Source organism: Electrona antarctica, assembly GCF_951216825.1.
Source record: "Electrona antarctica genome assembly, chromosome: 18".
Classification (NCBI taxonomy): Eukaryota; Metazoa; Chordata; class Actinopteri; order Myctophiformes; family Myctophidae; genus Electrona; species Electrona antarctica.
In genome coordinates, this window is record NC_136799.1 from 9,063,200 (window position 1) to 9,076,077 (window position 12,878).

A 12,878-nucleotide genomic window follows, 5' to 3' on the forward strand; every position below is an offset into this window, starting at 1 on the left:
CGTATGCTGGTACAGATAGTCCTTAGGGTGGTTGTACTCCATTGGCTAGCCTTCTTTTGTCGCAACAGTTCACAAGGGCAGGGCATTCCACATTTTGGTGACAGAGTAGTAGAATGAGAATGTTCCCCAGATCATGGTTGCTCCCTCTAGTGTCATGGCTGTGGCCTGTCACTCACTTTGGGGACATAGTTAGGTATGAGGCTGTCCATCCATGCTGACACTAACATCACAATGGCCTCCAATGACTGCTTCAACATAATCTATAGTCTAACTGACTAGAGATCTACACTAACTGGATGAGATGTTAAATCTTCACTCAGTTTAATTGACAATCCACATGACAGCATACAAATTGCCAGTCAGTTGAAGAAACAACAAACAGAATAGCAATTCAACGCAAAGGCAAGACAAAGAAGAAGAAAAACAAGGCACTCTTCTGGCAAATACATTGTAGGCCTAATGTATTTTCTGTATTTTAAAATACAGAAAATATGTATTTCAAGTGCATGTATTTCAATATTGCCCATCTCTGGATAGTGAAAATGTTTAAAGATCCAGTTTCACACAACCAAACTGGGGTCTACAGAAATCTAAGTCTTTAGTTTCATGACACTTATTTGCCCATTGTCCTGTCCTGTTCTCTTCTCTCTTGGGTTTCCAAACTCTTCTACTGTTTCTCTGTCTTATCACACCTGTACCATTGATATGCTACCTGGGTCATTCCCATGCTAATTTGCACCGTGTTCCCCCCCGTTGGGTTTCCTTTCCCATTCAAAACAGCAGTCCTCCTGAGCATGATTGGTCAGATGTGATTTGATTTGTGTGTTTTTGTCGTGTTTTTTTCTTTTACTACAAAGAGTGAAAAGGTGTGTTTACAAGTTCACACTTGCAAAATGTATTGAGAGTTTGCTGTACATAGGGGTAGCAAAAGAAGTCGTCGACCAAATAGCCTGTCAAGATTAGCTACCCTGCATTTTAACCACATGCATCCCTATTTTGAGCAAATTTTCTGAAACAAATTGTAATGCAAAATATTTGAGAATAAAATATGTACCAGCTCATATGTTGTGAGCTTGTAGATCTGCTATTTATTATTTGTTGATGGTGGTTGCTCAACACACCTGATCTAAACAGTTGAATGAAATAAGAGAGAAAGTAACTATCTTGAGTGCCAAATGGACTTGCGTGCACGCATCTCATTCAACATTTCATTTATGTGGCATTCTCTTCCTCTAAATGTGAAGTAAATTTAGGCCGCCGCCTAGACTATGAAATTACTGCATGTGTGTGTTCTTTAGAAACCACAAGGCCGGACAATACTTTAAGATGGCAGATTCTCTAGATATGACCTATATATCTGATTTATCTGGGCCCCAGTGTACAGTTTGTAAACTGTCTGGAACTCAGTGGAACTTCTGTTCCATATATGTTTTTATTTTATTGATTGATTGATTGAAATATTTATTAACAGTTTGCAGAATTACAGTACATTTCAAGCACAAACTCAATACAAAGACTGTTAACTGTGAGTGGACGACCCAATAAAGCATTACACTTGTTTACAAGAGGGTCCACCATGTTCAAATCATCAAAACATTTAGAGACGTACAAATAGACACTTCTATATAGCCAAAGAACAGAACAGGAATTCATCATAAAGGAGGTGGAAAAGAAACATATACAGTGAGGGGGAAAAAGGGTGGGTGGTGGGGGGGAGGGATTCAGATTTTACGGGGGCCAGTTTCGAATTGCAGCCGTCCGCAGGTTCCCTTTGAGAGCGGTTTTGAAGGAGTCAAGGGATTTGCATGTCTTAATGACTGTTGGTAGGGCGTTCCACATTTTGGTGGCATAGGAGCGGAAATAATTTACTCCCTTGTTTGTGCCGAATCTGGGTTGTACATGGTTTGTTGCACTCCCTCTGGTGTTGTGGGTGTGGACTTCGTTAACATTAAGGAAGTATTTAGACAGGTACATGGGTATCTTGGTGGTTTATCGAATCTTGTGGACCAGACCCATTGCAAGATGCTGTGAGGTGGGTTCGGGGGGTGAGGCCAAGTAGGAGCCTGACCAGTTTGTTTTGGGAAGTCTGGAGCCTTGTTTTAATGTCATGGCTGTCATGGCTGTGGCCTGTCACTCACTTTGGGGACATAGTTAGGTATGAGGCTGTCCATCCATGCTGACACTAACATCACAATGGCCTCCAATGACTGCTTCAACAGAATCTATAGTCTAACTGACTAGAGATCTACACTAACTGGATGAGATGTTAAATCTTCACTCAGTTTAATTGACAATCCACAGGACAGCATACAAATTGCCAGTCAGTTGAAGAAACAACAAACATAATAGCAATTCAACGCAAAGGCAAGACAAAGAAGAAGAAAAACAAGGCACTCTTCTGGCAAATACATTGTAGGCCTAATGTATTTTCTGTATTTTAAAATACAGAAAATATGTATTTCAAGTGCATGTATTTCAATATTGCCCATCTCTGGATAGTGAAAATGTTTAAAGATCCAGTTTCACACAACCAAACTGGGGTCTACAGAAATCTAAGTCTTTAGTTTCATGACACTTATTTGCCCATTGTCCTGTCCTGTTCTCTTCTCTCTTGGGTTTCCAAACTCTTCTACTGTTTCTCTGTCTTATCACACCTGTACCATTGATATGCTACCTGGGTCATTCCCATGCTAATTTGCACCGTGTTCCCCCCCGTTGGGTTTCCTTTCCCATTCAAAACAGCAGTCCTCCTGAGCATGATTGGTCAGATGTGATTTGATTTGTGTGTTTTTGTCGTGTTTTTTTCTTTTACTACAAAGAGTGAAAAGGTGTGTTTACAAGTTCACACTTGCAAAATGTATTGAGAGTTTGCTGTACATAGGGGTAGCAAAATAAGTCGTCGACCAAATAGCCTGTCAAGATTAGCTACCCTGCATTTTAACCACATGCATCCCTATTTTGAGCACATTTTCTGAAACAAATTGTAATGCAAAATATTTGAGAATAAAATATGTACCAGCTCATATGTTGTGAGCTTGTAGATCTGCTATTTATTATTTGTTGATGGTGGTTGCTCAACACACCTGATCTAAACAGTTGAATGAAATAAGAGAGAAAGTAACTATCTTGAGTGCCAAATGGACTTGCGTGCACGCATCTCATTCAACATTTCATTTATGTGGCATTCTCTTCCTCTAAATGTGAAGTAAATTTAGGCCGCCGCCTAGACTATGAAATTACTGCATGTGTGTGTTCTTTAGAAACCACAAGGCCGGACAATACTTTAAGATGGCAGATTCTCTAGATATGACCTATATATCTGATTTATCTGGGCCCCAGTGTACAGTTTGTAAACTGTCTGGAACTCAGTGGAACTTCTGTTCCATATATGTTTTTATTTTATTGATTGATTGATTGAAATATTTATTAACAGTTTGCAGAATTACAGTACATTTCAAGCACAAACTCAATACAAAGACTGTTAACTGTGAGTGGACGACCCAATAAAGCATTACACTTGTTTACAAGAGGGTCCACCATGTTCAAATCATCAAAACATTTAGAGACGTACAAATAGACACTTCTATATAGCCAAAGAACAGAACAGGAATTCATCATAAAGGAGGTAAAAAAGGGAAAAGAAACATATACAGTGAGGGGAAAAAAGGGTGGGTGGTGGGTGGGAGGGATTCAGATTTTACGGGGGCCAGTTTCGAATTGCAGCCGTCCGTAGGTTCCCTTTGAGAGCGGTTTTGAAGGAGTCAAGGGATTTGCATGTCTTAATGACTGTTGGTAGGGCGTTCCACATTTTGGTGGCATAGGAGCGAAAATAATTTAGTCCCTTGTTTGTGCCGAATCTGGGTTGTACATGGTTTGTTGCACTCCCTCTGGTGTTGTGGGTGTGGACTTCGTTAACATTAAGGAAGTATTTAGACAGGTACATGGGTATCTTGGTGGTTTATCGAATCTTGTGGACCAGACCCATTGCAAGATGCTGTACTCTGTCATCGACCCTAAGCCATTCCAGCCTGTCAAAGTGGGCAGGGGTGAGGTGGGTTCGGGGGGTGAGGCCAAGTAGGAGCCTGACCAGTTTGTTTTGGGAAGTCTGGAGCCTTGTTTTAAGGGCCTTTGAGGTGTATCATACGCATAGCCGTACTGCCAAGGTGTGCCACATGACAAGTTATATATTAGTCAGGTCAGGTGGTACAGTAGAAACAGAATTGCCTTTTCTTACTGGCTATTGCTAAAAAGCAATATGATATACTAATTAACCTTTTAGAAATAGTAACATCTTTGAGCTCGCCAAGTGTCACTAAATTTGTTGTGAGCTTGTAGATCTGCCAATTTCCCTATATTAAAAAAAGTATTGTGATTTCTTGGAACTATAAATTATACATCCTCTCTTCCCTATATTATAAAAGTATTGTGATTTCTTGGAAATATAAATACCCCCCCCAACAAACACACACACACAAAGTCTTAACCAGGCCCAATCTGCCCAGAGAGAGAGACACACACACACACACACACACACACACACACACACACACACACACACACACACACACACACACACACACACACACACAGAGTAGATTGTATTTTTGAATGGGGAAATCGTCTTCAACCCCCCCCCCCCACCCCCCCCCCCACCCACACACACACAAAAAAAAACTCATCTCGTGACGTCATTGTCTCCTTCTGAACGCCCGCCTCCTCCTAGGGGATCCAGCCAATCGGCGGCCGTCACTGCCTCCCTCTCACATTATCAAAGGCAAACTGCGCCATTCTTCTTTGTCCACGAAGCAGCAGCAGGCCGAGAACATTACACCCTGCGAGGAGAGGAGACGCTTTGTCTATCCGTAACCCGTTTGCCCAGCTCAGGCCGTTATCATTCCTACTTCGGGCCATTGAAGCATCGTAGCAACACCACCACCACCCCAGGGCTGGAAAAACTTTTGTAGCGTAAAAGTAATGAATCAGATGAAGATTAAATCTGACTCGATGGCTACTGAATCGGGTCCCGCGCAGAAAAAGACCAAAATGGACGACAAGTATCTGCCCGAGCTGCAGGCGGAGAAAGACAGCCTGGACTCCTCCTTCACGCACGCCATGAAACTCATCAATGCAGGTAAAATTGTGCTCTTATATCGAGGTTGTTGTGTTTATTGTTTGCTTACTAGCTCAACCGTTAGCATGTTGTTGGATAACAATAAAGCGACTGGACGGGAGGCTGCTAATATAACGTGAATGTAGGTCACGGCCTAGTTTTGGCTCCGTGTGTGTCTGCACTGCAGGCCTGACGGTGGCTAGGATAACTGAGCATCTGGAAAAACATCCCCCATTGTAAAAAAACGATTATTCTATTTTTTTAATTTAAAGTTGACAAATATACCAAGTGAAATATTCAAGCATAAAAAACAAGCAGATTTTGTTTCTGTCCAACCTGCACCCGATAACCACGTGTAGTCTACGTTAAATAACCGTATAGTGAATGAATGGGTCATTGTTTAGGCCCGTTGCACTAAAGCGCTCTGTTTGAAGGCGTTTTGAACAGAGGTTGCGACTATTGTTTTTAAACCAATTTGGCCTCTAGCAGTGCGTTTAGGCACGATTGAACCGACATTTGTATGATTAGATGATACACAAATAATACAAAATGCTAATTTTTGAGGCCTGCTATTGTAGGCCTGACGTACAGTAGCCAAGTGCACTTTACCGTTATCCACTTCAGTGTCTATGCAAGTTCTTAACGGATGATTAATTATATGAAGATGTTTAGTTTGGTCACTTCTATTATTCTGGCAACATGGTTAATATGTACTTGTATGCAAACCGTTGTGCAGAAATCGAGAGGATTCAGAAAGGAGACAAGAAGGACCTGTCTAATGAAACATACCTGGACCTGTTCACCACAAAGAACCTCAAACTCAAAGAGCGTGTCCTCATTCCCACCAAACAGTACCCAAGGGTAAGTGTTGTTCTGGTCAGCAAATTTAGATTTTTAGTTCTATTTTAGTCACCTGAAATGTTCTTGTGCTTGGTCTAGTTTTAGTCACCTAAATATCATACGATTTTTTTTTTGTCCACTAAATCTACTTTTGCTTTTGTGGCCAAAATTGCATCTTGGGAGGCATTGATGGCATCGCAATGGCATATTTTACACTTGGTTGGCGGTTGAGCTCTGAAAATGGCAGGTCTACAAGCTCACATGTGTTGTGAGCTTGTAGAGCTGCTATTTTCAGAGTGCAAAAAACAAACAATAAAATGACCTCCGCCACTAGTCCCTCCCTAACATTTTAGTCTAGTTTTTATTTGTTGACTAAACATGTTGGTATATTATTTAGTCATAGTTTTGTGACTAACACAAGCTGTGGGCATTTAGCAGATGGACACAAGTGCAAGATATACCACATTTTTGCCATCTTGTACATGAATGATGATAACACAGCTTTATTTAACCCTGGAGGTAAATTAAAGTGTTCCCCATGTATTGATTTAAAAAAAAAAAAAAATCAATGGTAACTCTTGACTCTTGACCTCTTGTATGTGTCGACCATTGATTTGCCATGGCAGTACTAGCTACACTGATGACCACACTACAAATGTTTTCATCTTGTTCACTGTCTTAATCTTCAACATTCTGTGTCTGTAGGTGAACTTTGTTGGTAAGATTCTGGGACCTCAAGGTAACACCATCAAGAGGCTCCAGGAAGACACCGGAGCCAAGATCTCTGTTCTGGGGAAAGGTTCCATGAGAGACAAGAATAAGGCAAGGGCAAAAGGCTTCAACTTTTATCAACTCGTCATGTAACTCTTCATGGAACGTATCGGTGTCACCGTAGCTTTTAGCCATTGATCTAGCCATTGATCTAGCTTGTAGATCTGCTATTTGTTTTTTTGTGAGAAATTGTGAATGTGGCCCAAATCTTTTTATGTGTGACAGACAGACGCACACTTTCACAGCACATGTTTTTCACATTGCTCCTGGGGGGCCCTGGAACATATTGCTTTCAGATGGGGGTCGGCGGCCAAATGCATATAATTCTGGGGGCCCTTGACGTGAGAAAGTTTGAGAACCACTGATATAGGAACATAGTTTTTCAGAAAACTGTTAGGAATTAGAAGACATGTTTTTGTAGATTCTGCTCTCGGGTCTTAATGGGTTTAACCACTTTTATTGTATATGTTCCAAAATGTTTCCAAAATAGCAGATCTACATTAAGATTACAACAGCGGTGATGGTGCATGTGAGCGTATACATCTGCTATAATGGGATCATAAACATTATCATTGTATTCCTCAGGAGGAAGAGCTGAGGAAGGGAGGCGAGGCCAAGTATGCTCACCTGTCCATGGAGTTGCACGTGTTCATCGAGGTGATGGCGCCCATTCCAGACTGCTACCTGCGCATGGCTCGTGCCATGGAGGAGGTCAAACAGTTCCTGACCCCGGTATGTGTACAAAATATACCTTTCTCCCTCAACACAACAAACGAGCACATGCAAGCAAAGAACTGGTTATTCAAAAATACTGTATATATATATATATATATATATATATATATATATATAACTAACTTCATGGCAATGTCTCATGTATGCAGGAGCCTGGTGAGCAGGAACAGTACATGGACCCCCACTACCTGAACGGAGGACAGGACGGGGGCCGGGGGCGAGGTGGTCACCCAGGCAGGGGTAGAGGAGGACCGCACAACGCCGGCGGGCCCAGGGGTCGAGGGATGCCACGCGGCGGCCCTCACGGAGGTCTGCCGCTCGGCGGCGCCCCTAGGGGAGGAATGGGCCGCGGTGGCGCGCCCAGAGGGGCACCTTCTGGTCGAGGTGGCATGCCTTCCGCGCCTGCCAGAGGTGGCTCTGCTGCCCGCTCCAGGCCACCCGCACCAGGGGCACCAAGGATGCTCCCCCCTGCTGCCCTTTCCCACCAGCAACACCAGCATGCTCCACCACAAGCGTCGCAGCCAAAACAGGATTCCTATGAAGAATACGTAAGTTCTCCTTTTGCATTACATGTCTGTTGATGACCAACAATTATCAGTGGTCCTTCCTTGTCTCCCCCCCCCCCCCACAGCATTTTGTTAAGTTTGTTTTGTTTCCCCAGCCTTCATATGAAGAATCCTATGCTGAGCCTGCCTATGAGAACTACGATAATTATTACAGTCAACAACCTGCACCTGCGTAAGTCCAAATGGTTTTGATCCGTTTTTTTATATTTTTGTCACGGTCGGATGATGTGCCCCGTCCTTATTAGGTGACTGAGTGTTTGCTATTATGCAAGTCTTAATTTTGCTTCCTGTTCTGCTCTTTCTTCAGTGATACAGAATACTATGATTACGGACACGGGGGAGCAGAGGCCCAGGAGCCAACATATGAACCATACGGTAAGATGGCAACAACATCCCTTTTTTTTGTTTTGTGAAAACAAATGTGCGTCTTGCTCTGTAGTTGGAGATTGATAATCAATGATTTGATGTCGTATATGTGTATACGTATATATATATATAGTAGTTGGTATTGTCCTTTTCACATCAAGGCCCATTATTTATTCAGCATTTCAGCCATGGACCACCATTTGATGAGATTTAGCCTCAAAGACCCAAAACTAAAGAATCTGCTATCGTTGGATAAAATGTTGTCCACAATTCCATGCTGTATTGATGTGGTACCATAGGAGACATAACGGCCAAACGATCAAAATAACAATTATTTTACATTCTCTAATTTGTGTAGACTACGTGTAAATTAAGCAGTGCAGATCTTTTACAAGAATTTAACTCTTGAGAGCGATTTGGCTTCATTTTACGTTCTCAAGAGTTTAATGCGATTATAAACATTTTAGCTGGGGATGACCTGGAAGCCCCTCAGGGACCACGGGTGGTCCACAGACCACTGATTGAAAAGCAGTGCTTTAAACCTACGTTGGTGGTTGTGTTTCTTTCTTGTTGTAGCTCAAGACGATTGGGAGGGACAGTGGGCCAGCGGCGGTCAAGGAGGCAAAGCACCACCTGCTTCCAGGGGAGGGGCCAAGGGAGACTACAGACAACACCCATACGGAAGATACTGAATGAATGGCCCCTGGTAGAGAGAGTTGCCCCGCAAACTGTCTCCAATTTGTAACTTCACTTTTAAATTTTCAAAAGTAATTTCCCCCTCATTTGTTCCTTTTTTATGTTCCATTTTTATGTTTATTTTTTTATATAACTTGAACAAGACGTGTTTTTTGGATGTATAATTAGTGAGTGCCACTGAAGTTTGAGAGTGCAAGACGTTTCAATGCTCCGCTCGCTAAATGTTAATTTTCACTTGCGTAGAGTATGCCGTTTATGAGATACAGTGATGGGGAACTTTTTTTTTTATAGTTTTTGTTTGTTTAATGATGGATATTTCACTTAGCTGTAATGTCGTTGTGGCGATTAAGTTTCTCACTTAGGCTGCATTTTAAATGTCTTAAATAACGGGACAAAATCTTTCAATGTAACTTTACCAACTAGTTTAGAATTAGTGGCAATTGCAGCCCCCTAGGCTGTTTACGTTTAAAAACAAAAACTCCCAGCAGAGGTACTATGTCGCCTTTTGGTTTATATTTTTCAAACCTAGACATCATGTAAAACCTCATTCAAATCTAACTGCATTGCAACCGTGGCGATGTTCCGCAGTGTATTCTCACTTAACGGTCCTTGCTAAATGATCTTTAGTGATCCACTATCTGTTGTGAAGCTTGAAAGACAAATGAACGTTTCCTTCAATCTGTAAGAAAAACTGCAGCCGACTCAATATTATGTACATAACCTTAGTACAACTGTATGTGCTCTCTAAAGCCGTGCCGTCTCCAAAATGCATAATGCTTGTGTACTCTTGGCTAAATAGGATATTAAACATAGCCAAAAAAAATGTTTTGCTGCAGTGCGTTGTCAATAAAGCCTAGTTTCTTTTTAATCAATCTAAATCTGGTACTTTGCTTTGTTGTGTTAGAGAAATGCCTTTAGTTTTTGAACGTTGTCCTCATTTTAGCTTCTCAATGCTGAAAAAGCCATTCAACTGTATGTATATATGACATCGTCCTGATAAAAAAAAAAAAAAAAAAAGTATGCTCTATTTTGACAATGAACATCCTCTTCGTCTCTGTATTCAAAACTTAGCTATACGTGAACTGTTATGTCACCCTCAAAATGAAGCTATCATATCTTGAGGTAATGTATTGCCAAATACTTTGACATCTGATAATGATGATGTAGTGCTTGACCGTGTATTATGTCATCAAGCTTTATTTAGCCAGACTATTCCATCTGCCCAAGAGTCAAATGTACCTTCAGCCATTTGAACTGAATTTCAACAGTATTTCAAATCAAGCTTTCAGGGATGACTTACTTTGATGAAAAGATGGGCTGTTTTTTTTAAAAAGACAAAAATCGCAGAGGAGAGGATGCTAAAAGCCTAAAGATCGCCACAAGAAGGTAAAACTAACCCCAACACTTATTTATTAGATTTCTTTTGTTTTTCTGTGCAAAATGCCAAGTAATGCAAGTCATCAAAAACCGTAATAAAAAAAAATATCACATGTACAAAATCTGCTATGAGTAGTATTCCCGAGCAAAATTAGTCATACAAAACAATCAGAAATGGTTGTGCAACTCTTGCTCAAAAAAACAACTATGGTTCACCCATTTCACTCACAAATACTTTATGACCAATTTCCAGATTGATAATTTGTTAAAGAAAAACTGCAGAAATGTGCAATTCCGTTAACTTAAGTATTGGTGTACAAAAACTCCAGCTCGAGTTGCATGATACTTTCGTAGTGTTAACACTAAGCTTGCATGACTGTTTGTCACTTGCATGTCGAGAGTCTGACTGATGTTTCTTTTATAGGTGGACAGTCAGTGCATTGTCTTAGCTGCAACTGAGGCAATAGCCATTGTCTTGCAGAATTACCTATGGTAAGTTTTACTTGAATTTCTGTCTGTAAAAAAAAAAAAAAAAAAGCTTAGACGTTTATGTACTCTACAAAAAAGATTTGGCAATCTGCTCTATTAAACTGGGAAAGCATTGTAATTTATCTTTGCATTGGCTATTCAAAAATGGCAGATATACAAACTTACAGTGAGTCACTTTGTACATCTGCAAAACATTTTTGAATCCTTGAAAGTGAGAACTACTGGCATTTGTAGCAGTGATGCAAATAGCCTTCATCCGTAGACTACATTGAGAAAGGACACAATTGCCATCCAGTGTCCTGGGATGCAATACTGTACTCTTAATGTCGTTGGAAGTAGGACTCATAAATTGTCCCTGGAACCCATCTAAAAACTACCCCTGGGTCCGTAGACCCATTACACTAAGTGCAGCTACATGCGTCTGCATTGTCATGTTGCTGGCTTAGTGGCTTCCATTTGGATCATCTTTGCAGCGGCCCGTGTGAACGCACCATTTATGGTTTAGTGTGGACACAAGAGCAGACGCGTGGCTAGCTCTGGTCCATAGCTCTAATGCGTTCCATTTAGAGCTATGTTACTCTCGACTTCCGCCGCTCGCATGAATGTAGACCAGCCTCTCGTCTTTAGCGTTTTGCTACTCACAAAACAAAGGTGGGTTGTGTCATTAGAAAGCCTAATTTCCTTAGTGGAAGTATAAACGGTACTTTTTGGCCAGAAAGGGATATATTTTTTTCCCACCAAAGACGAGAGGCTGGTCTGCATTCATGCGAGCGGTGGAAGTCGAGGCATGGTGTGAGTCGGGTCCATATACAAACTGAATGGGCCACAAGATAACCGCTTGTGGTGATGACATGTTAAAAAAATCTAAAAAGCCTCTGTTTATTTCAAGGAATGTTACAAAGTGTCATTATACTGTTCACCTCACATCCCCAAATAAAACTACTTAATTTAGGGAGCAGGAAAAGACTTTCATCAGAAGAATAGGGATTTTTTTTTAAGTTAGTCATGGTGCAGAAACCAACAGTGATGGTTTACACTGCAGGATTTCTCTTTGGCCTTGAGCTTCTTTTTTTTAAAATAACCGCGTAAACTGAGCTGTTGATGGACAGGAATGTTCTATTGAGTGCTGCAATATTGGAATATGTCTCTTACCAGTCTCTCATGTCTTCACAGGTGTCAACCCACTGATGGATGTTGGACGTTGATGCCTTGCGGTTCCGTGCATTGTTTGCAATCCCTCAAAAGAGGCATTGAATCTTTACTGGGGAATGGCCAGCTCTGGAATATGTGGTAGCAATTACAGAGAAATTAGCTTGAGTACCCAAAAGTCCAGCCCACAGGCCTTATATATGAACAGCCCTCTGTTTTTTCTTACGGCAACCTAATTATGATTTGTGATTCTTTGTCTGACTGTCCTGGATGTAATCATTTTAAGTCGAATCCACCTGCAGGGCATGACTGCCATTGCTTGAGAGATTGAAAAGGAAGTGTGCTTTATTCTCAAGCCCTTCCTGTCGCTTGGTTTGACTTGTCTAGAATGGCAGCTTTGTCAGTCATGTTTTAGCCTTTATTGTCATTTACAAAGTCCATACAGACATCTGGCCTCAAGTTTTTTTTATACTCTATAATATGGAGATCTCTGACCATCACCATGATCCGATGGCTCCTTTTTTAATATGTGGGTGTATATATATTTTTCTAAGAGTGTTTAATGCTCGACGTACACTGGTTCGTTACAAATTGGTTTTATCCATTTTATGACATTGTAAATAAAGTTTTTAAACCAAATGTATTTAATGACTCAATTTATCCATGTCTGACTTCACACTGACTGAAATGGTCCTTTGGTGACTAAGAGATATGATGACTTGGTTTTATCCTGTGAATCTTTATAGTAGTGAAATTATTGCTTTGCAGCTAACTCTTTA

General features: G+C 41.1%; 1 protein-coding gene across 2 annotated transcripts; it reads left to right on the top strand.

The window, feature by feature from the left end:
- The first annotated feature begins 4,784 nt into the window (after positions 1 to 4,784).
- khdrbs1a (KH domain containing, RNA binding, signal transduction associated 1a) lies at positions 4,785 to 12,710 on the top strand. Of its 2 annotated transcripts, XR_013792193.1 has the most exons (10): positions 4,785 to 5,131; positions 5,847 to 5,971; positions 6,656 to 6,772; positions 7,307 to 7,453; positions 7,606 to 8,004; positions 8,118 to 8,194; positions 8,330 to 8,397; positions 8,965 to 9,155; positions 10,886 to 10,953; positions 12,124 to 12,710. XR_013792193.1 is itself a non-coding variant. In XM_079527179.1 (8 exons), exons 1-8 carry the CDS (start codon positions 4,975 to 4,977, stop codon positions 9,078 to 9,080), a joined length of 1,206 nt encoding a protein of 401 aa, XP_079383305.1. In that variant the 5' UTR covers positions 4,786 to 4,974; the 3' UTR covers positions 9,081 to 9,956. The 2 variants fall into 2 exon arrangements, 1 of the variants encoding a protein (XP_079383305.1); XM_079527179.1 differs by lacking the exons at positions 10,886 to 10,953; positions 12,124 to 12,710 and having other exon boundaries at positions 4,786 to 5,131; positions 8,965 to 9,956.
- The last annotated feature ends 168 nt before the right edge of the window (positions 12,711 to 12,878 follow it).